The sequence below is a fragment of the Falco cherrug genome, chromosome 15, assembly GCF_023634085.1.
Source record: "Falco cherrug isolate bFalChe1 chromosome 15, bFalChe1.pri, whole genome shotgun sequence".
In the NCBI taxonomy this organism is placed as follows: Eukaryota; Metazoa; Chordata; class Aves; order Falconiformes; family Falconidae; genus Falco; species Falco cherrug.
In genome coordinates, this window is record NC_073711.1 from 21,984,203 (window position 1) to 22,009,091 (window position 24,889).

General features: G+C 46.4%; 1 protein-coding gene across 2 annotated transcripts in view; it reads right to left on the minus strand.

Moving 5' to 3' along the window:
- Window positions 1-24,889, minus strand: part of LOC102050061 (sodium/hydrogen exchanger 2-like) — a 40,996-nt gene that overhangs the window by 11,214 nt on the left and 4,893 nt on the right. Inside the window, exons 2-11 of one of the 2 annotated variants that reach the window (XM_055727746.1) lie at window positions 22,478-22,662; window positions 21,638-21,756; window positions 19,981-20,390; window positions 17,997-18,460; window positions 17,382-17,632; window positions 12,189-12,406; window positions 8,803-8,999; window positions 3,907-3,996; window positions 1,764-1,834; window positions 462-626 (exon numbers count right to left, since the gene is read on the minus strand). In XM_055727746.1, coding sequence (XP_055583721.1) covers window positions 462-626; window positions 1,764-1,834; window positions 3,907-3,996; window positions 8,803-8,999; window positions 12,189-12,406; window positions 17,382-17,632; window positions 17,997-18,460; window positions 19,981-20,146 — 1,622 coding nt within the window. In that variant the 5' untranslated portion in view covers window positions 20,147-20,390; window positions 21,638-21,756; window positions 22,478-22,662. Of the gene's footprint in view, window positions 1-461; window positions 627-1,763; window positions 1,835-3,906; window positions 3,997-8,802; window positions 9,000-12,188; window positions 12,407-17,381; window positions 17,633-17,996; window positions 18,461-19,980; window positions 20,592-21,637; window positions 21,757-22,477; window positions 22,663-24,889 lie in introns of those variants that run through there. The other variant, XM_027807864.2, reaches the window with a different exon arrangement.

Genomic DNA, 24,889 nt, shown 5'->3' on the forward strand with positions numbered 1-24,889 from the left:
GACCGAGCAGAAGCCTCAGTGAGGGATGAGACGGCCGTTCTGACATGCAAATACTTGACGCCACTGTCTCAGCTGATGCTCACGCTCACTGTTGGTCCCTTCAGTAGGCGTGATGGTGCAAAGGCATTGAAAAATGGTGGCAGAGCCTCTTCTACAGAGCACTGTTCCTGTGTAACTCTGGGGTATACAGGTGAGCCTCCACATACAAAGTCAGAATCTGTGTCCATCAATGCCAGTAGGTTGCTCAGCCACCTGACCGTTTTTAATACCCACCTACTAATCTTTATTAAATAGCATTTACTTTGCATTTGTCCAAGCTACCTTGCTCGTTCCCATGGGCTAGCCCAGCAGGGAAGAGAAGAAGAGGCAGAGAAGTTTGCAAAAGTTTTTCATACCCGTTCCCTCAGGCAGGAGGGTTGGGAGGAGTGACGGGAAGGGGACGACTGCAGGCGAGCACTTACAGCAGGGACGGGTGAGAGGCAGCATGACCCAGCTGCCCTGCTTCTGCCAGCTCAATGGCGTGTTTCCTCTCCAGCTTTTCATAGAGGAGCACGATACTCGATTTTGGCTGGTCGTATTCTCGAAGTAGGATCTTCTGCAGGTATTTGCTGTTGAAATATTCTAATCTGTTTGAGAACAAAACAGGCTTAGCCTCTTCCCATGACTCTCCGACACCAAAATGGACCTGAGCAAGCCAGCAGGTTCCTAGCCCATGACTGCCTCATATTCTGTTATATTCCATTACCTTCTTTCCAGAAATCAATGGTCCAAGAGGTCAATCCCTAATTATTTCTGCATTATAGCACACGAGCTCAGATATTAAAACTTTGCCAAATACAATAAAAACTCCCCAAAGTGCCAGGTTTATCATGAACTCTAAGCACTACAAGTACATACAGTAGCCCCAGGGGATGCAACAGGTTTAAACACTTCCAGATTTCCTCTTGAGTCATTTGCTCTCGCTTTCTGCTCAAATGCCGCACAACATTTGGCAAAAAAGTAGCCAGTACCAAATACCGATGCTCAAGTTTGGCTGGTTTCAGCTGTTCACAAACCTGCTTGCAAGGAGCCAGGACACTCCGCAGCACAGCAGCAGTTCCCATACCCTCTAGTGGCACTTCCAAGCATGGGCATTCCTAAGAAAATCCCTACCAGCTGCATCAATCAGTCCTTACCATTAAGTTAGCTGCATATTTCTGCACAGCCATGGAATTGAACCTGGTAATTTCCATTAGTATATTTGATGTTATTTGTATTTATTTAAAAAAAATATATATCTCCTACACGTGTAATCTACCAGAGCTTAATGAAAATTGAGCACTTTGCTACATAAATCTGTAGAGAACCTCTGTAATTTGTCAGTCCACAACAAGCAGTTGCCCCTCCAAGTGATGCAAGCTCATATATTTAGTGTTAATTGTGAACAGGCGGGGCTGGGGTCCCCAGCCTGGCCGGAGGGCAGGGGCAGCACCGCTGCAGGCAGCGACAGGCTGAAGCCACAGGGGCTGTGCGCTGTGCTGGCATGGCCCCCTCGCTTCCAGCAGCTTTCTTTGTATAAGAAGGGGCAAACACAACAGGAGAAGAGAAAGGAGTGCCCCGAGAACCTGGTCTCACCTTGGCCAAGGAAAAGCTGCCCCCCTGTCACCAGCCTTGTGCCACAAGTTTGAACAAGGCTCAGCTGCCCGCAGTGGAATCTTAGGGGATAGAAACCAGCCTCACTTTTTTCTACACATGTACACAGTTGCATTTTGGCAAATCCTTACTTGTCTTTCCAGTAGTACTGTCCCCAGTGTCCAGATATATCTTCGATGCCAGCCAGCAAATGATCCAAGAACTAAACAGAAGAGAGGATTTTGCTATACACCAGTTGCACGCATCGCATACCTGATGAATTCAGTCAGCAAACATCAAAAGCCAGCAGACAAAATGGGAGATGCTTTTAGCCCAGTACACAGTGCCGGCAAACAAGGAGAAGGGATGTCAGGCTAATTCCCAATCCAGTCATCCACGTGTATCCCTTAGTCCTGGAGTACAATAAGGGGTTTGGCTGCTTGCTTTCAGGTCTGTGCGAGCAAAAAATAATCGCTGAGGGACGTGGATATGCTCTTTGTGATATGTATAGGGTGGCCGATGGCTTGCATGTCCTGCATATCAGGCCTTGATAAGCAGGAAATGCTCAAATTGTCCTCAAAAACCTCAATATGTCTCAGGAGATCAGTTATCTTCAGGATGTAGATGCAGATAACATACAAATGATGCTTTGACTTGAATAAGAAATACTGCCTTCCCCCAGACACTTCCCACTAAATGAAATCATTGGTCATATCACGCCTTATACAAAAACATTATTATTGTTTAAAATTACATTAAAAATCCCAGACAAGTCAATTTTTTCACCTAGAAGTTAAATCTCTAATTTCCCAAATTGCTTTCCCTCCTACTGGCATTTCTAACCTGGGAGAGGGCTCTGCTCTACTACAGGTCAATACCTCTCCACACTCAGGCCCTGATGTCCCTGGAGCTTCCTCCAGGTCTGATTTTTTAAAAGATTATTTTGGGGGGGTCAGAGACAGAAAAATTTCAGAGTGGTTCGCTCAGCCCTGCAGCCTGGTACAGGTTTAGAGTCCTCACATTGCAGAAATTACCTGCCCCCCTGCCTCCCCATCACTGATGATCGCTTTTGCGAGCAAAAATATCCCGATGATGTGGACAGAAAAATAAATTTGAGGAAGAAAGCTGTTTCTGGCTTCTGCAGCCCTGATTTCCAGCTACCTGCATTGATGCCTTCGCAGCTTCATTGGTACATGGGCCATTTTCAGCTCACATTTGCTAATAAACACGTTTGCAGAGATAATGTACTATTCACACACTAACAAAAGAAAAAAAGTATTCTCTGTTCGTGATAGGGAGAGACTCTTCAGCCTGTTGAACTGTTCTGAACCTCGGACAAAGCCCCGCAATACAGCCTAATTGTGAGGGTGCCAAACAGTTTTTATAAAAGTCTTCAGACCCGATGTCTTCATTTCTAGCTACCCGAAAAGAAGACAAAAATATTACTGAAGGATTCATACCTGCAGAAATGTGACTGGTGAACCAGTGTGGAAACAAAATTTTCCACTGGATGCAGATGCAAATGCAAAGCCTCACCCAGGCATGCAGAGCACCCCGCTTTCTCCTGCTGCTGACATGCTCTCTGAAGAAGTCCTCTATGACTAGAAAGGCCAATGTTTGGATGGCGAGAAGGTGAACTAAGTTCCACCTTTGGGTTATGAACTCAGAATCATGGAATCACAGCCTGGTTTGGGCTGGGAGGGAGCTGACAGCCCCCCGAGCCCCAACCCCCTGCCAGGGGCAGGGACACCTCCCACCAGCCCAGGTTGCCCCCAGCCCCGTCCAGCCTGGCCCTGAGCACCCCCAGGGATGGGGCACTTCAGTGGTTCCCTCCAACACGGTGCTAACCTTGCCCTCCCTTTTCTAAACTTTCTTGCAAAAATATCCACACTGGTGGTGGTGATGTGACTCACGAACACATGGGAGATCCCAACCCTGAAAGCAGCCAAGCCTTGTTTTCTTTTTCACTCCTTCCAGAGAAGCAGAAAAGTTGGAGTTTAGGTTAGAGTACAAACTTTTGGGTGAGTAATCATTGTTTTCTGTCATGTTTGTGCACCATTTAATGCAACATCAGCCTGACTCAGTCAGTGCTTTCTAATCCAACACAAATAACAACCCATGGTTCGGAAGCTGCATAGGACTTAAAACCTGGAAAGGGACCGAAGGGCAGAAGATTCAGGTAAAACTGCAGATCTGCAGAGTCCCTGGAGGTACCCACACTTCAGAAGGACCATACTGCTACCAGCAGAGCCTATTGGAAAGCTCTGGCCACATGTTGGCAGAGGTATCACTTACCCGAATATGGATCTGCTCTCCCACTGTGGGAGCACTCTCTCTTTTCCTCTTGACAGCCAGCAAGTCAACGAGAGGACGGATGGTCATCCCCTGCACACAATGACAAAAATCAGCCTTTCTTTGCATCAGGCTTTCTTAGCGGTACCTGCACTGGAACAAAACTCACCCACATGGCATGGTATGAGCCACAGCTTGTTTGCCAGAACAAGCCCTGGTGTCTGAGTGTCTCCCTCTGTTCCGTTTCATTAGCAAGATAAAAACCACAAAGCTTCAACAAGACTAGAAACTCTGTCCTCCCAGTTGTGAGCCAAACATTTTGTTTTCTCGTGGTAGTAGCCTGTCAACAGGAGCTCACATACAGGCTTCGGGATGGGGGTGGGCAGGGAGGGGAAACACTCTGCTCTCCTCATCTGGCATCGCACAGACCACAAAACATCAACCGCTAATTCCAAGGTCAGGCCTGCGGCTCGCTGTCGCCCGTGGCCCCCCAGCTGGAAAGGGGCTTGAAACCTTCAGAGTTCAAATGCCTGGAACAACGATAGCCCCGGCGACTTCACAGCACGCAGCCTCCACCAGCACCTGTCTGCTCACTTTTTGAGTATTATGTGTCACAGATCATTACTCCAGTGATCTTTGATGGCCAGCCGGTGGCTAAGTTTACTAATCAAAGTATCCACCTGGTGGGAAGGGTCAAGGGAAGAGTTTTAATGTCCTTTGAACCTCATGAGAGAACTTCTAAAATGCTGCTGTGGTGCATTTCTTAGCCCGACTTCAGTATGAAATGGCTTTTCTAGGACATGTTTACAGCAAAAACGATGGAGTAGTTGAAGTTTATGACTTCTGAATGTCACAAATGCTGGCAGAGAGGAGAGTTGAACACATTTTTAATTGCAGAAACAATTAATATGTCATTTTAATAGCTAATAGCAATAAAAAATGCATCACTATTCAGAGTAAACAACATAAAACCCACAACTTCAGAAATAACAGATATTAAAAAAATTAAGTAGAGACAATATAATTTGGTCTCTTGCCTTCACTGGATAATCAGCTGCATTTTAAAGTGGCACTTTGGAGTTTTGTGACCAGGACTCCCAAACTTAGAAACACCTCTGGCCCTTCCTGACCTTGGGAACGTTATGGGAATCCCACGAGTCATTTCAAGCCACAGGTGACTTCACAGCACACCTGTAGGTACCCTGTGATGCTCCTGTACCCACCAAGGATAACTCATCTGAAGTGCATCACCACACGCTGACGGCTCTGTGATGGCTCACAAAGTTTTTCTACCATCAGCAGACCAATAGCTGCTGAGTCAGTGTAGGCAGCAAACAACAACAACAAAACCTCTTCACAATTGTTGTATTTGCTAACAATTTCATGGAAGGGGTCAGAGGCCAGCAGGCTGAGAGAGCAAACTTCAAATGGAGAACATGGTATTTCATTTTTAAACCGCACTGAAAGGCGGAACAATGAGGGCTTTTTGTGACATTCCAGATGAGCCCACAGCTCCTTGGAGGACTTTCTGGTCTACATGGCACATATCCAGGCCTGCTTCGAAGTGCTGAGGACCTGACAATTGCTCAGTCAGCCTTCTCAAAGTTATTAACCAGGCTTGTTGTGGGAAGAGCCTTATGCAACCGAGTTAGAAAGGCCAAAGTAGATGAGTTTCCTGGGTTGTGTAATGCACCGATAGACCAAGGTGTACGGACAAGCCCAGCTGCTTCCACATCGGTCATTATTCTGTGCAGCGTGAGGCTTTTCAGACAGCGTGGTCAGGGTTTCCAAGAAAATGAAGTGGGTTTGTGCTCTGACAAGATGTCTTTGCTGGCCTTCATCAGCTTAAAAGGGCCCAAATCATCTCACCCAGGCTGTCCCTCCTGTCCTCACACTGAGACACCCCCCCCAAGTCTGTACTGGTATCACTGTGACTATAAAGAAAACTTACTGCGCAAAATAGCGACACTCCACTATCTACAGAAGTTATTTTGTAGTCAACATTTTGCTTGTCCTTTTCACCCAAAGTGCCCTGCACCATGAAAGATGCTGGGATGGGAAAGATGTCCACACTTCAACCCTGCATCCACCGATGGGCTGGAAGCAGTGACACAGGCTTCAGAAGCTGCAGGAATCATTTGCAAGCCCAGGTTTCTACAGGTCCCTCTTAATACCTGCTTCTGTTATATTTACCTATTTTTTCCTGTGCTGAGCTACAGCAACATCTTTCTGGTTCTGCTTTGAAGTAAGTTTACTCCCCCTGCCCCATCCTCAGGCACACACCACGCAGGTACCTGGAACCAGGTGAGAGCTGCCTCCAGAGATGCTGCGCTCCCACTGAATGGCTGAAGGTCAGGGGGTCGCCCCGCTGACACATACCCACGGGGGACCCTGTTTAACTCTCACCCTTTCGCACAGAGATGACATCATCAGTTGAGCTTTGAGGTGACACAAAAGCCCTTTCCCCAGTCCTGGGAAGGACTTTCCGAAGGCTCGGCAGAATGGAGCTGCTGCCTTAGAACAACCTTTGTCTGAGACTCAAGAGCGTCTCTGCATGAGCGGACGTGCCTAGTGACCCTATCTTTTCAATTTCTGACCCACATTTGCATCTTAAAACTTGTCAACCTCCACCTAAGTGTGCTCCCCCCACCCCGGCCCCTGCTCGCTCCTTTCAGCCTGAAAACAGTGCCCAGTTCAGCTGCCCTCAGGTCTCAGCTCCGAGCCCATCGGCACGTCACACTTGCTGACCATGTTTTGCAGCTCGTGGTGAGGGTTCGGTGGATGTGGGGATGCACAGCGTCAGCCCCAACCCTCCACATTGCCCGGGTACCCAACACCCCCCACCTGAGGGGTTCGGGGAGGCCACCTGGAAGGGATTTGCTCTTGAGGGTGATGCTCAGCCATGGGCCATGCGGCAGCTGTCACTGTGAGCTGCCGTCTCCCAAAGCCCCAGCAGCTGCTCTGCTCCCCCCATCCGAGGGCGGGAGGGCAGCCCCGGGTCCACAGCTCTGCGCGGACCTCACGCCCTGCCGCAGGAGCTCCCGGCAAGCTCTTCCGCACGGTGCCTTTCCCAGACCTCCATCCCACTTGCGTCAGCCCTACAGGGACCTCCTCTTAACTTTTTGGGATAGAGCACACCAGGCAGACATCAGCCTTGCTCACTTTGCAACCGGACAGCCCCAGTTTTTCCATCCTCTGCATCCTCCTTCGCATATGACAGCATTTGCCAGGTGAACTAAAAGGTGGATTTCAGGGAAGGGATCCTTGCCCCTACAGGCTCGCTGCTGGGCAGAGGGGAGGCACATCCACAGCCTCCAGCCCACCGGAGGAAGCACGGAGGCTTTCACCACTAGATGTCACAGCAATGCCGAGAGCTGCTGCCTGCTCCTCCCCAGCCCTGCAGCACAGGAACTCCTCACAACTCGGGTTCTCCCTCCTTTAGGCACAGCCTTTCCCCATCATACACCTGGAGGGTGCTAATTAAGAATCCGTGACAAAGGCACGTTAGTAAGGAGAGCAGTACCAGCAGCAGGCTGGCCAGCCTGGGACCCTGTCCGCTGTGTGACAGCAGGCAGGGGCAGATGTACCACCTCCCATGGGCTCCCCAGGAGCAGCCCAAGCTGCAGGTGCTCCTACAGCCTTCATATAGGATTGTGCTTTGCAAAACACACCCACGGCAAAAAACAGTCTTTAAAAAGAAAGGAAAAAAAAAACAGGAAAAAAATAGTACATTCGTGCTTGAAACAATAAATCAAATATCTCTGAGCAACAGTGCTGTGAAGGTCCACCTCCCTCTCCTACCCTGGCAGATGAACACGTCCACAACCACTCCGTGATGTGGGCAGGTTGCACTCACTCACAGAAGTTTTCCCACTGGGTGGGAAACAACCCAAGAATCGCCAGGGCAGAAGGAGAAAGAAGGTAGACACAGGGCTTAGGGTTCCTTTATAAAAGAAAAGTTAGAGGCAAATAAATCAAATGTGCTATGACTTTATTTGCTTCTGATTTTCCTTGCCTGGTATAACAAGTCACACCCCCACATTTTTTTCTCCAGTTAAAGCAATCCCCTTCCTGCTGCATCATCATAAAATAACCGCAGCTGCTTTGCTGCATGAACTTAAAAACATCTCAGATGTATATATAAAGTATTTTGATGAACAACTAAGGACTGTTGTGGCTTCAGCTCTTGGATGCCCCAATAAAATGGAACTTCTCAGAAAACATTAGGAAGTCACTCCTTCAAAATTAGGTCCCTTTACATTGTCCCGTTTGTGAGCTACCAAAACTGAGATGACCAAACCATAAACCTCTTAAAATTCTTGCTGTCAATGTTCAGAGGGTTTGGAGTGTTTCCAGTCATCCTCCACCTTCTCACCTTTGGGATCAGCAAAACTGACCTTCATTACTGCACGGCTCAGGTGGCATTTCAGTTCATGACAAGATCTACAATAAAAATTAGTTCTTACCTTGCTCAAAGAGCAAACTAGTTGTAGAGATTGGTTTGCATTGGCTTTGCTCTCCCATAGAACACGCAGAAGCACTACAGCACTACTCCAGAGAGGAAACCTATGCCAGCAACATCCTTCACCGTTTTCACCACTGCTACCCCAATACGGGTGGACCAGATCAAAGATGGGACAAGTTATCATGGAAAATGATACAGCACACGTTGTAAGTCAACAACTGCTAGCCAGCCTCATGAATGTGTGACACATTCTCACACTTCTGCCTCTTTCAGTAATAATTTTAGATTTTTACATGCCTAGCCACTCAACGGAGGGAAAGTTTTAATGACTGGTAAACCCTAATATCCATCTAATGGCTTAGTACCAGTTATTTGTCTGGAAAATAAGTCACTCTCATTCTTTACATCTCCTGGTGACACCGAGATTGTTTTACCTGTACAAACACAGTGAAGAGGATGACAACAGTTGTCGCTGCAATGAAAAGCTTCTTTCTGTGAAAGTCGGGGAGCAAGAAAACCAAAGAGAAACAAATAGCTCCTCGGAGACCCCCGTAGGCGATAATGAATTGGTCCTTGCTCGTGATGGTGTTCACATTAAATCTGTTCACAAAGAAAGTCAGCACAAGAACCCCTGAAAAGCAGGAAAGAAGATGGGAGCACATCAAACAAAAGGAGCAATTTGATAAAACTCAATCCTATGATGTATTTCACAGTGAAACATCACTGAAATGGTAAACACGGTCACAAGGAACCAGGGCCCAAAGTGGAAAGTTCCCAACATCCCACTGGAAAAGGGCTTTGCTTCCAGCCTGGTCCAAAAGGTTTGCATGTGATTTGTCCAGATAAAAATTAATCCCCAACACATTTCTGATTTGGGGGATTGCAAACACCATTGAATGGCCACAGTTCTGGGGGTTTGTACGACTGTAAGTATTTAGGTAGCACATATTGTAGCAAATTCTCCTGGTTTTTAACTCAGCCTTGTGCTTACCACAGTCCGGCTGGGAAACCAGAGTGTCTTTCGGGACTCAGCTCCACAGGGGTGTTTGTGTCATCCTGCTCCCATGACCGTGGGTCCCCAGAACACACCGTCCACCTGGTGACTCGGTGTTAAGCATCAGCTAAATGCTGAACAAACAAGAACTACTGGCAACAGAGGATGTATGAGCACATTTATTTTGATGGTAATTAATTAAGGTTTATAGGGCCATTCTATGGTCATGTGTCAGCTGAAACTTTACCCATATAATGATACGGCACCAGATCCTCAGAACCTAATTGAAATATTAATTGATTTATTCTAATTGGTGATAACAAACTATTTGATTGCTTGGGTTAAAAATGCTCTCGAGGCAAACCATCAGCAACAGCTTAGCCACAGGTTACCCTCCGATTTCCAAAAGTTTCTAAGCAGCAGCTTGGATAAGTAGCTATATTCTGCCTGCATTAATGATGTTTCTTCACAAATCTTTCACTCAAAGATTTACACTGTGCAAATTTAAGACTGCGCAAGGTGACATGGCAATTGATTTAAATTATAGTCATTTGCAAATACATAAACAGATGCAGAAAGGTACAAAAAGTCAGGCCATAAATCAGTAAGCCATGATCTTAATACCAACGGATACAATAAACATCTTCTTTCCTGAAGATATACGGCTGTTTTGAGAACTGATGACACAGGCCGTCACTGACTTTTGCTAGGAACCAGCTGGATCCACATCACTATGGTTTTTCTAAAGGGTGTTTGTAAAACAGTGCACTTGTACGTATCCAACATCTTCCCACACACATACAACTAAAAATATCTGAACTCTGACTGCATGTCAGCGCAGTTTGAAGAAAACAAAAAGCCAGCGCTGTTTAGGAATAGGGAACTCACTAACTGAACCTTGCAACACCTTCCCCAGCTCTGGAGCTCTGTGGAAAGGGCGCCCAGACCAGCAGGCATGAAGTACTTCAGTGTCAAGGTTCTTTGTAACTTAAGAACAAATAAATACGTTAAATAAAGCATACCTCAGATCACATCTGCGGCTATGGTAAAGCTCACACAGTGCCAAGGATTTAAAGGAACAAAATTTACAGGATCTGATATCCTGGCCTTTGTCTTAATTTAATCCTTCCTCATAAATTATTATTAGCATGCCCTAAACTAATTCAAGGCCAGTTTGCTCCAAGAAATTACATACAATTAATCATTTTGAGCAGATTATATCTTCTTCTAGAGAGATACCTTCAGAAAGAGCAGAAGGAAGCCTCGTTGGTGCTTGGATAACAGTTGAATGTTAGTGCTGTCATGCAATTAATGTATTTTGCTTTTTAGATGATCTCTCTGATATCAGAGTAATTCCAGTCCCCAGGCTTCAGCAAAATCATTTCTTGTTTGAGAGGAGAGGGAGAATCCAACCAAGGACCGGGGCACAGCTGACACCCAACCCCAGCACCATCATCACAAGAGTCCCCCATTCCTGCAAGCAAACTCCCTGGGCACCTCCCAGCTCTGGACCAGTGCCTCCAGCAGCTCCAGAGCTGCTGGGCACGTCGAGCAGGTAGGGCTCTCCTCCCAAGCACCATCTCCAAGGCAGGCGTTTCCCAGCCCGGCTTCATGCAGCACCCTGCCCCGCTCGCATCCTCCCGGCATGCTTACAGCTCTCCAGGAAGGCGCTGCAGAAAAGGCACAACTTACTCGGCATCAGCTGTGCAAGACTATCTTCAGCCCTGGTTTGCGTATTCTCATTTAATTTAAGGGGAATTTTGAATGGAAAGAGTGGTTTCTTTCCTGGCTGCAGTGCTGAGCCCTGCGCTAATAATGTGCTGCATAATTAGAGGATGCAATCAGAAGAGCAGCGTTTGGAGAGCTGCAGCAGTCTGGTTGCACTTTCATAATGTTACTGTGTTCCTTATGTCTTGCAATAAAGACATTTTGAACTAGAAAAAGTCAGACTCACTCAGAACTTGTTTCATTGAGCAAGTCATTTAAGAGCAAACCACTTAATCATAACAAAACATTAAAATGTACACATAACTGACTAATAAGCATGTTTCCAAGCATGTTTATGGTGCAGTTACTAAAACAAACCCTGGCCTGTATTACCAGCTAATGAAACCCATTCCGCTATGTGTTGCTAATCACGGCCTGGCCTATTTAAGCAATTTCTCGAAATGTCTATCAAATTTGAGTTCACTCTCTTTGTGGTTCATAAACATAAATCCCGTTGAATACTTTTAGCTCTCAAATTCTTTGCCAAAACGCGAGCTCTGTTCCATTTGCAGACACAGTTAATATACACAACCATCCATAACTGAGGAGCTAGGCACTCCACTCCGCACCCATATAGGTGACAGTAACTGCACAATGTTAGAGGCACTGGAGAATCAGCCTCTCGGAACACTAAACCAACTGGTACAACTGGGGACAATGGGAGAACACTGCACCTGGTGTTCTAGTCGTTTACAATGAATGAAATCAGGATCCCAGAGTATTCCGGGACCAGGACTCAGATTTTCATTGTAACTCATCTCAAGAAGGTTATCGTTAGCCATAATTATCAGAGGAGTATTTTCATGCATAGCTCTCTTCCTCTTGAGAGATAGATATAGATATATATACATATACACATATATATACATTCACACAAAAACCTTGGTCACTTTTTTACCATGAGGCTGGTCAAGGGCTGCAGTAGGTTTCCCGGGGAGGTTGTTGAGTCTCCAGTCATGGAGATACTCAAAAGCCATCTGGACACAGTCCTGCCTAGCTGACACCCTGCTTAAGGGTTATAGATATAAAAAAAAAATAAAATCTGTAATTTCACCATACCTAGTGCTCTCCAAATGAGACAGAAAATGACAGTGAAGCAAATGTATGGCCAGTTCCACTCGTGATTTTCTCCAATGGTGGAAACTCCAAGAAAGATGAAGATGAGGGTATCGCTGACACTGCTCCACATCTTCATGAAGTATTTGACTGTGGTGTGAGACTTCAGAGAGATGTTGGCCTCCACGTAACGTTTCATGCCCATGGCACAAGCAATGATGCTGAGAAAATGAAAACAAAACAATAAAATTGACACATTGTTATTTATTTAAAAACAAATCGGCTTCGTCAGGTCTTAGGTATTTGCAGGTGCTTCAATTCCTACATCAGCCCAATGGTATCAGGAGGACCACCAGGATGATAAGATACTATGCAGGTCGACCAGACTGTCTGAATCTGATTTTTAACAGATAAACAACTTGCCGTCTATTGCGCTTATTATAGCTACACAGCCATACCTACAATTAACTGCACCCAGCTCTTCCCATCACAACAACCTATTTTCAGCCCTTTAACTCCAACCACCTGGGCTGAAGAGTTTCATGCTTAGCAGTCCCCATCCCCTGTTTTGCCTGGCTGAAAGACATTCGAGGGAACGGGAGAGTTGTTTCTCAGCATGAGACATGTAAATAGGACTCCTGTGAGTTTGGATGGTGTCTGGTCACTACAACAGATTCTTGCAGGACTCTGGATCAGCATAGTCTAAGAGCAGCCCCAGTGCTGTACCCTTCACACAAGGGACCGAACCCAGTCTAAAGCTGGAGAAACTCACGACATAGCTCACGCTGTGTATTTCTAAGCCTGACGGGGCTGGCACAGTAGGTTATTTGGGCACAGCTAGGAAGCCATCGACTCCACGCAACCCACAGACAATAAAACGCTAAAGCACACTCACAAGGCTGCACAACGAGCCAAGAAATGCTGTTGCTATAGTCGGAACATCTGACCTCCTCAGGTATTGAATATCCAAGGTCAATTCAGAAGTGTGCAGCACCAATTAAAACTTCTGCCTTGCAATTTTTCATGGATAATTGGTTCTTCAAGTTGCAGGGTATATGTGGTTAGCCTAATCCATCAGCTTTTCAAATAAATACATTATCAGGCCAGCAGTTTTAAAAGGTCAAAACAATTGAGCACTCGAAGAGCCAAAGTTCCATTTTTTTTTATGTTTTTACCTGGACAGCAACATTTTGTTCTAAATATTTTACCAGCGACAGAAAAGCAGTTTTAAGTTTCTGAGACCTGATTTCCATTGGTATTTGGTAACGCCATCCACACAGTTTTATCACATCAAAAATTCCTTTCACATGGGACACAGCGGTTTCTCTTCATATCACATCAAGCGCAGACAAGGCCACAGAAGATCCTTGGCTTGCAGAACTGCACCTGGGTCTGGCAGACTGGCTTTAAACACCAGCTTTAACCTAAAGCTACAAAGCTGTGACCAGGACAGGTAAGTGACCCATATAGATGCAAATAGGTGTTAGGATAGGTGGTGGCCTCTGCACCACATCATCCATAACATATCCTCTCAGCTAAGAGCTGGTCAGAAAAGAGCCATGCGACTACTGCTTTGCAGCAAAACCATCACATTTAACCGCAGAATTTCACAAAGGAGATTCTTTGGATTTTGGGGGTTGTGATGGAAAAAAAACAGGGTTGCCCACTGGCAAGCCTGCAGATGGGCAGAGCTGCCTGTGCTCTGGTTAGAATCAGAGCATCACAGCCTGGTTTGGGCTGGGAGGGAGCTGACAGCCCCCCGAGCCCCAACCCCCGCCAGGGGCAGGGACACCTCCCACCAGCCCAGGTTGCCCCCAGCCCCGTCCAGCCTGGCCCTGAGCACCCCCAGGGATGGGGCACCCGCAGCTGCTCTGGGCAGCCTCTGCCAGCGCCGCCCTCACGGGGAAGGATTTCTTCCCAGTATCTGCCCTAAGTCTGCCCTCGGTCAGCTTAGAGCCATTCCCCCCCGCCCTGTCACTGCACCCCCCCGTACAAAGCCCCTCCCCAGCTTTTCTTTCTGGATGTGGTTTTATGAACTGTATGAAACCAAAGACCCCGATTCTCTCCTCCACAGCTATGTATTTATTTTGGGAAGATGCTGTCGTCCACTGCATTGCTGCTCCTCACCTGCACGGCCGCTACCTGACGCGGAGTGAGGGCCACTTGCCCTCTGGCTCAGCAGCGAGCCCCCAGCTCACCCTCACCGCCACTCAGCACCCACCGCTGGGCCCAGGCAGCGGAACGGGCAGCAGCGACATTCATTTCTGCTGTACTTAAAGCACTAAGCAAATCAGCAACACTATTACGGGAAAATACTTATCAGATATTTGGTTGGGAAAATAATTAAGAAATTAGAAGGAAAATAAAATCTTTTTTCAAATGAATATCCACTTCTGCCCACTGTGAGTTACTGATTACTGGGCTTTGCATCCAAACAAAAAAAATCCCCAATATGCATGCAACACATTTCTATATCTATCACTTAAAAGTAATTGTTATTTGGTTTTCCTCATTACTGTGAAAACACACCATACTTTTTTTGAAGGAGAAACATCTGGATTTGCCTGAAATTAAAACTGGGCTCCAGGAAGAGGACTTGTACTAAAGGTGCAGGACACGAAAGGTCAGACTCAGGAAAGCCACGGTAACCCTGCTGGGGAAAGAGACCCCGCTTTATCCAGCAGCATGAGTCCAAGACTCAAATCCGTTTTTCACCTAATGCTGTGTGAGTTCACATCTTTCACCTCCTAAAAAAATGTACCAATACTTAAAAATATTCTGAAATCAGTCGTTTTTGATTTACCCTTTTTTGACTGATCCACTTTGCTTAAAGCACTGAGCTAGAAAGAGTAACATGGATTGAACCACAGGCTAAAAAGAAAATAATGAATTCTGTTTCTGTGCTGGCCTCAATAAATAGTGGGTAAAATAGTTCTACCTAGGAACAAAGCAGCCCAACAAATGTTTATGGTCAAGTGAATTCCAGAGCCCTGGTTTGGGAACACTTACCAGAGAATGGATATGGGCTCACTCCGGATTCACGGAGAAGGTATAAACTTGACCTGTCCTGCCACAGCTTCAAAGATGGACACTGCTACGGGGGCAGGGCAGGGGCATCAAACTAAAAACATTTGCAGAATTGTTTAGCGGATTGGGTTGCATTCACAGATTATTTTTTTCTTTGACTACATAGAATTGATTTTTTGGCAATCATATTATTTTTCAAAGAAACAAACTGCCAAGATCTGCTTCTTATAATATAGTATTCCCTGGTCACAAATGAATGAATTGTTTGAAATCAAGATATATGAAAGAGGCATTTATAATGTGGCAATTATAAGGCCAGCGGTGCAGGATTCAGCTGCCTTTGCAATTGTTTTGCTTTAGAAACAATGCATTATTCAAAAGAATGGAAAATGGGTTCCATAATGGGTACAGTAGATTGTGATTGATAGGAGGAGACACCATTAGGATTGAATGTTTTCTGCTCTGTGATGATTATGCAGCATATTTATTTCACTGTTCTGACTTACATCCCTATAAATAGGCTTTCTCTCACCTATTCCCAGAGCTAGAATTGTTTTCAGTAATGCTAGGATATTGCTTCCATTAACCATTCAAGGAAAAAAAATCTGCAAGATATAGGAATGGTTTATATCCAAAGCAGTATCATTAGTTTAAAAATAGATCTTCCAGATACTCTGTGTCTAGTGATACCCAACAGAACAATCAAGATAAAAAGAAAATTAAAAAAAAAAAAGGTCAGATTTATAGTTGTTTCCACTGTAGCTATCAATGCAGTCTAAGTGCACTTTACAGTCTTTTGGGAAATATTAAATAGCTCGTTGTGATCCTCAGCCCCAGCTGACTGAAGTTCAGGTAGGAGAACCAAATGCAACAGATACCAGCCCACAGAAACCAGGACTGAATTGCTCTGGTTTTTGTCTGTCTCTGCTTTCCCAGGTGAGCTTTCTTTGACCATTAGGATTATTGCATTTATTTTTTTCTCAGCACCTGCTCTGCAAGCGAAATGCACGACGAGGTAAGCACGAGGTTCAATTGCATCCCTTAAAAGTGAAGGATCTGACCCAAAATTACTCGTTTTATCAAGAGACCTCCCCAATAAAAAGAAAAATAAATTAACTGTATTGTCTATAAACGACCATTTATGAAAGACTGAATTTACAGAAACAAGTCGTTTGGCTTCACGACCGGAGAAGCTGCCGGGGAGCGGGCGTGGGGCTGGGCTGTGGACAGGGGGTCCCCGTGCACCCCGCGTGCTGCCCTTGCTGCATGGCAGCTCACGGAGACACCCGCCGCACTCTGAAGCCCTTTGGAGACTGAAGAGCGTATGGGGCTGGCTGCGCTGTAGGAAGCTGCAAGCAGTTTGGTTTAGCACCTTTGAAGCCTCTGAGAACCGTGGCTGAAGCAGATTTCCAAGTGGAGATCGAGAGGACGGGTGACACTGTCACTCAGGGGACCAAACTCCAGAGCTGCACCTGAACTGCGGCAGTAAGTCAGACTCTTCAAAGCAGAGGTTTCCTCACAGCCTCCACTCCCAAACAGCAGGAGTATGGCCAGGCTTTTGGCTCTGTAGGGGATACACAGCTCCCACCCCATGACTCGCTTTGCTCAGTCCCCACCTCTGGGGCCACCACCCAGAGCCAGCTGGTGGGGAGGGGTGCGGATGGGGACGGGGGACACTAAAACAGACGTGTTGTACACTGAGACCAAACCCTTCCAAGGAGTTGTTTAAATACTTCTTGTAGCTCTTCAAATCTTGGTTTTGACTAGGCAATGTGTGGACAATAACAAAACATGCCAAGAAAGCTTCGCCTGGCTCTGCCAAATCTACTAGACACCTCACTGCTTGGATGTCCGAGGTTTCCAAACAGAAACCATGGAGCTCAAAGAAGCATTCCTCAACAGCCTCCATAAGCTGACCAGCCATGGGAAGCTTGCCCAGTGGCAGTCATCTGCATGGCTTGTGACTTGCAGCTACTGCCACTGACGTGTAACTGCAATGTGTGCAACGGGGTTACAGCTCTCTGCTCCTCCACAGGCTTTTGGACTCGCTCCTCACTGCCGTACACAGGTTTCCAACTAAGCAAACTTACTTTAAAACTTTTACAATACTTTTCAGTACATACAGCCAGAAAGCTTTCCTGGACAGGTGAGATGCTGGGACATACTTACGCCACGATCCCCGAAAGGTGGAACATCTCGGCAGTGAGGTAGGAAAGATAGCTGTACAGGAAGACAAAGAGCGGTTCGATGACCCGGATATCCTTGGTGAACCGCGTGGTAAAGGCGGCGGTCATCCCAAAAGTAAGACCTACTAACACTCCTCCTAGTCCGACCACAAAGAATTTTCCAACTCCAGCAAAAACATCCACACTTTTGATGGTTGGCATTTCGCAGAAAGATCGAAATAGCTTGTAGAGCACCTGGATGAAAAACAAGAGACAAACAGCCGTCACCAAGTTACTCACTAGACACGGGCATATGTAGCAATGACTAAAATACACTGCTGGGATGGATTTCTGCCAGCCAAGGGTCAGCATCCTTCTCTGGAGGTCAGGCTCCTACCAGGGGAGTGCTATAGCACTTCTGCCTCAAGACATACCGTTGAAGAGATGTTCACCTGAAAGCTTCTCAGGACCCGAGGCCAGAGAAGTGGGCCAGGAGTCCTCTGCTAGAAGAGGCTCTTGATGCCTTTGTTCTCCCTCTGCAGATCCCACATCCCACCTCTTGGCACCTGCCCATCTTCCCTCTAGACATTAAATACTCATAATAAAAGCTAGTCCTTACCACCGTCACCGCATCGTTCAGGAGCGATTCGCCGAAGACCAAAATGTGTAGCTTTTCGTTGACGTGTATCTCCTCAAAGACGGCTAACACAGCCACGGGGTCCACGGCGGCGATCAGGCTGCCGAACAGGAGGTTGTGGAGCAGTGACACGTCCTGCAGGCGAAACGCCTTCACCTGGCAGATCCCGTACAGGGAAAAGCCGATCCCAAACACGTTCCATATCGTCCCCACCACCGCGTACAGGAGGATAGTGCCGATGTTCTCAAAAAAGGGACGGCTGGGCATGAAGTAACCTGCGTCAAGCACGATGGGTGGTAGAAGGTAAAGGAAAAAGATATCGCTGTCCATAACGGGCGGTGACTTGTCATTTAAGCCATAGATGATTCCCCCCATGATGAGTCCTACGAATATCAATAAACAGCTTTCGGGAACAACAGAAGGCAGCTTGTTATAGAGATGGAACCCTGGAAGGGGAGGGATAAATAAAAAAAAATGTATTATCTCACCAGCCCAAACTGGCTAAAGAGCACCAACCACTCCTGGTCGGGGCGAGGAAGACCCCCACGCTCCCGCCCCCATCGGGCTCCGCTCAGAGCACCAGTAACAAACACACGCAATTAAGGTGGAGTCACTCAATCAGATATCAGCTAGAAACATCTGAAAAAGGACTGAAAAGACCAAACTGTTGGTTCAGACTGCTTTTCACCATAGCATAAGGTTAGAGATATATTTTTTAGGTAATACACATATAGAAAAAGGAAATAATCTGCACAAATAAAAAAAGTGGAATTACCTACAATGTAATCTGGTTCACAGGCTACCTTCAGCACTAACATAAAGAGCAACTGCTCATTTGAAACACAACACAGGTTCCTTCCACACATTAAGAAAAAAAACAACACAAGAAGCATTCCTATTAATTATAAATGGTGCACTTTATAATCTTAATATTATTTAATCATTAAAACTTAAAGCTAAAGGCAACACTGAAAAATGTCCAATCAAGCCAGCCTTGTGCAATGCCCAACGTTAGAGAGAAATGCTGAAATGCTGACAACCACCAAAGTACTCAAGGTGATTATTAAAAGTAATTGAAACAAATGAAACTGGAACAGAAATAATAAGGGGGGGGGCGGGGAATAATCTGTGATCATTAATTATTATTATTTCTTCAGGCATGTTAACAGAATTGGGATCTCATCATAAAAGATGAAGAACAGCAAAATAAAAAGACAATTTCCATCTGAAAGAAAATTTTTATCTGACTGAGTCTGAGAGGCTTCTCCCTTCTGAGGAAAAAAAATAAAGAAAAAAATGCTGTAAAATAACTTTTATAGCTGTAATTTAACAGAAGTGAACACAATTCCTGGGTGGCGGGGGGAGAATATATAATTTTGACTTTCCTATGCCCAGTTTTGCAAAGAGAAAAAAAAAAAAAAAGGTCCAAGTTATACAAAATATCCTTTCTTAGGTGTTGTTGCACAGATAACCTCCGCGATGCAAAGGGATTTTATTTTAGGCTGTATAACACCCTGCACACGGACTGAATTACTCCTTGCAGCTGGCCAGGCACAGGACCCTTTTATAAGAACAAGGAGGATTCATTTTAAGATGAAGATGTCAGTGGACAACCTGCATGGAGCATAGCTGGCAAGCTCATCGAGATGGAAGCACACCTGGGCACGTGCTGCACTTAAATAAAATCCCTTCTCCTGGAAAGCCTAATATTTTTTGTACTAACAGAACAGCATGCAGAGGCATGAACTCCTAGACGGGAAACCACCATTTCCAACGTTGCATTCCAAAAATGCAACCGGGTAGTTATTTTCCATGCGTGCAGTACGTTTTACACACAGTATGTGTATCCTTAGGACTTGGCACGTTCTCTCAGGCTCCAAGATTGGAGAAGAGGTGACACAAAGGCCACCCCACCCCTGCCCACCCCATCCCCACAGAGACCCCCATCCCTCTCAAGGTACCTCACCTATTTTGGCCAAGGATGCAAGCATGATCCAGAGCGTGATTTCAAAGGGGACTTGGACATGCTGATAATCCAGAGAGAAAAACGCGTGCTTTGAGGATTCGTTGCCCTGCACTTCCTCGGCAGCCCAGCTGACGTTCTCCAGGATCACATCCTCTAGCAGCGACATCGGTGGGGAGCCCTGCAGGGCTCTGACCCTGGTGGCTTGGAGGATGGAGGAGAGCAGGGACCCAGCTAGGACAGCAGCTGCAGTTTGGCACCTTGGCCCCAGCCCCTCCGTTTGCCCTGGAAGCTGTCTGCCAGGGGATTTGGCAACTGGTTTCTCCCGGCCGTTGGCTCTCGCTGCTGCAGGCAAGTGGTTGGGAGCGCTGCTGGGGACACCGGAGCTCGGCTCGCCCTCGATGTGCGGGTCACTGCAAAGAGAGGAGCAACTGCTCCGCCTCACGCTGACTCCCCTCCCTGGTCCGTTACTTTCCAGCTAGGAGACTGTGCTGGAGAATCACACCCTTTGGCACCGTGTGAGCAAACGTGTGGAGGTTCCTCCTGCAGATGCTTCCCTGAAGGAGCAGCTTGTGTGCCCTTAGCCAAATCGCACGTCTACGCATGCTTGAGAAAGAGACAAGTTGCATTTTAGTCCTAACTCGTGGCATATTTAGGCTTGTGGTCTAAATCCTTCTTGGAGGGGGCAAAAAAAAAAAAAAAAACCCACTAAAAAATCCTTCATCGCTGCTAGAGCAGCCAGGTTTGATGGAACAGGTCCCACATAACACAGCCCCATCCAGAAACGGCCTCACCTTCCAGTGGACTTCACTGGGCTTCTCCAGTGCCCACAGATACCACATGGCAGCAACATTACTGAGAGCTACAGTTTCCGTTTGGTAAATCAAGCAAAGCTTTTTTACACCAAACACAGAGCGGTAATGCTGCGCTGGACGAGTAGGTTTCAACAATTACTTAAAGCTTCTTCCTACAGTAAAGGCCACCAGGAAAAATTACTTTCATCTCCCTTCACCACTAGAAATGGCATCAAAAACTGAGTGAGCTTGCTTCGAAAAGTTGGAGAGACAGAAAAATAAAGTTATTTTCAACAGTGTTAGATGTATTAATAACACAGAGGGGAAAACCCCACACGTATCAGGCCAAATCCCTCCACTGTGGGGTTTCATTTAAGGTGATGATGTTTCAACAGGGATGAACCTGGTCCAAAGAACACATGTAATTAAAATATGAAGGCCCTGGGCTGTTGCTACGCTGATCGATGGCCTATTTGTTCCTCTTCAGCTGCCTAAACGACACCAAAATTGAGCTGCAATAACAAGCTGGTGACCCACTTTGCTGCTGCAGAGTCAGAACCCGGCATCAGGCAGGCAGAGAGCCTGGGATGCTCCGTGCCACGGCAGCTCCCTGTCCCTGATCTCGTTTGTAAAGCAGGAGGGGGATAAACTTTGGGAGACAGGAAAGATGTAGTGGTACACTCCAGGAGCGACTTCTTTCTACTCTACCGTGGTTAATTTAAATTTATAGCGTGCCTTTACCACCCCTGCTGACTTTGAAGCAAAGCAATACTCATCTCATTAGAGCAGTCTTCTAGCAAGTTCAGCTTTTTAAACCTGGTGCCACTTCTCCCTTTGTATATTAAAAAAAAACAAAAAAACCAAACCTGCAGGACAGATGCTTGGAGGACAGAAATCCCACAGGGTCTTTGTTCCATAGTTTGATTCCACAGGGTCTGGGATGGGGATGAGAGGAAGCATTGAGGAGATGGGATCCCTCATGACTCTGAAGGAGGGAGAACACAGTGCTCTTAACAGCAATAAGAAGTATTTAAGATATTACTTAGCCAGAGTTTAGAGCAGTGGAAGCAGTCCTGACCCTGTGCTTGCATGCCAAGCCATCATATTTCCTCTTTCTGCTGAAATGTTTGGTGCTGAATTTGGGCGTTTGAAGACTTGTTCGATTTGGTGGGATGGCAGAGGAGTTCTGCCAACCCCCCCTTCCCCTCCACCCTCAAATGAGCCACTTTGATTTCTGCTATTCTCAGGAAAAAAGCAAGAATGTTAATATTCACTTACATTTACCTTAAGCCAAAATTGAAATGTTTGCACCTTGTAGGGAAAAAAAATAAAGACCTGAAGTGGGGAGCTCAATGGCACCGCCTGGAAAATCTTTTTGTGCGTAGAATCAATATCTACTTGATAATGGAACCAGAAAAAAACAAACCAATAGAATTGGGACAGGATTTGAGGAAGGTCAACAGAGAGGCTAACACTAAAATATGCTCCATTTTTCAAACAAAGTCAGCTTATGAAACCAGGACCTTAAGGACTAAGCCAGTGATCAGCTGGAGCGGACAGACACACATGCGCACTGGTTGACCTCAACTGCTCACCAAAGCTCTCTGAAGGGAGCAAACCAACCGTGGTTCTTCAGAAAAAGATATAAATGTTAACCGAGGGGCACAGAGCCTGGGCCAGCCCCCCGTGCAGGGGTTTTAACGAACCCGTTTCACTTGTTTTCTTCTCCGCTCCTTTCTGTGGCGAGCGTAGCAGCCCACACAAGCTGCACGCAGATGGGTCAGCGCAGCCTCTCTGCAGCCCGGCGTTCATCCTGCAGACCTTCACACACCTCCCTGAATACCCAGTTCTCCTTCTCATCGCTCTAATTGCCGGCTTGCTCTGCCTAGACCTGCGCAAGGACAACAAAAGACTCTTCATAAATATTTTGGACATTGTATTTCATTACAGTGAGAACCTTCAAGTTTGATTTTAGAATTTTGAAACTTTTCATTTTTCAGCTTTGCACTGTTTTACCCTGAAGTTCTATAGAAATGAGCTTGTAACTTCCCTTCAATTCTTATACGTATGCCTGTTCATTACATATTAGTCGTAAATAAACCAAAAGCCAAAGACAAAACGTTTTTCTAGAGTTCTATGACAACAGAATACGTGTTGTTCCTCTTGTAATAACTATTGATATTATTGAACCGCTTTTTAATGTGAGTACCATTTGATCATACATTTATTGACAAGCTTTCATTTTTTCTGCTCTAAAGTGCTTTCCCACATTTCTAGGTTTCCGGGCTAGATTCTAATCCCCATAATTGCATTGATGGGTCCCTTGCTCCTGCTGGAATGAAGAGGATTATGAGAAGAACAAAGTGTCATGTGATACGGTGACAGGGACCAGAATTCAGGCTCCTACAATAAAAACGTTAAAATTTATTATTTTAACTTCTTACAACAAATTATTTTTCTTTACTTACTTTGAGAGCAAAAGGAAAGGTGTGAAATCTTTTCTCTTACCTTCCTGATGTATAATTACCTCTAAGGGCACTCTAACTCGCTATGTATGCATGTATCATTTAACACACACACACAAAAAAGGTAAATCTCAGTTTTCATCACCTCTTGAAATTCATATATCAACTACTGAAAATGATAAAAGATAACTTTGAATAAGTTTGTGCCTTATATAGGGGAAAGGAAAATAATCTGTTGTGTACCTTTTAGCTATGGTATCACAAAGACTTTCCATATTATTCGGGCCTCAAATCAAGAAAGCATTTAAGCATTTACTCAACTACAAGGGCTCAAGGTTTCACAGCTTATGGTTAGTAACACCTGAAAATCCTACATCGGATCGGGGCCTCCCAGAAATACCCAGCACAAAGAATCACAGTATAATCCTCTCAAAAACTGCGCCAAGCTCAACACGCGTCGGCTGTCTTCCCCTCCGTGCAAAGGGATTGCAGGATTTCCCACCACTGGGACTCCCGCCGATTTCCAGTATTCAGTAGGATTCAGGTAATCCTGGTAGAATTACTTCTTCCTTCACAGAAGAAAACCTTGCTTTTTGCATACAAAGAAACGCCAGAGCTGCGGCACCGCACGAACACGGGAGCGCCAGGGCTGCCGTCAGCCAGGGCAGCTCTACCTCTGGATCGCGGTCTGCGCCAAGAACGAAGAGGGTTTCAAACAAGTACTCGCGGTGTTTACTGACCTCAGACAGGCTAAGCATTCCTTTTCTATTTTTATACTAGGAAAGTTTAGTATTTCCAGAAATTATTTAAACACAGAGCCGCTGTGTGCATTCTCAGGGTGGTTTGTGTTTTCTCTTCACGCAGACGCCCCTCAGGGGCCCGGGGCACGCTCAGGGGGAACCTGCTTCCCTAGCGGCCCACGCTCGTCCCCGCGGGCTGCCCAACTTCGTGGTCTCCCTAGGGTGGCCGAGGCACCGCCGCGCTCCTCCGAGCTACTCACCCCCACCCAAACGCCACGGCCACCGCTCCCCGCAGCCCCCAGCCCAGCGAGCTGCTCTCCCCCCCGCCGCACCCCTTCTGCCCCCGCCGCCCCCCCACGCTCCAGAAACAATCTGGGCCCCGACTGCGTTACCACTGCTGGGACAAGCCTGCTCCCCACAGCTCCCCACTCTTCAAAAACCGCCAGCAGACCCCAACCCCTTACCTACCCTACACCCATTCCCAGGACTATTTGGCTTCGACACTCCAGGCACGGCAGAGCAATCAATTTCTCCTCTCACAGTTCTCAGCAGCAACATGGTTTCCACCCTTTCCCCCCAGGGAACGCTCACCTTCCGTCCACCACCAGCCCCAGAGGTAACTCAGTGGATTATCCCTGCGGGAGCTCTTGGCTCCCTATGGGGAAAGCCTTCGTGTGCCATGCCACACTCTGTGTATCTCGTCTAGAGATCACCCACATGATGTTTCAGTGTTATCACCTTTCCCACCCCCTTCTTTGAAGCAAACCTTTTTTTCCCCTCTTACCCAAAAAAACCCACAAAGCTTCCTTTTTGCACAAAGCAGCCAAGAGATTCGTTAAAAGCATCCCACTCCACAAGCAGATTAATAGCCAGAAACTTCTTCAAAAAAGCTAAATAGGGATGGCAGTTTGGT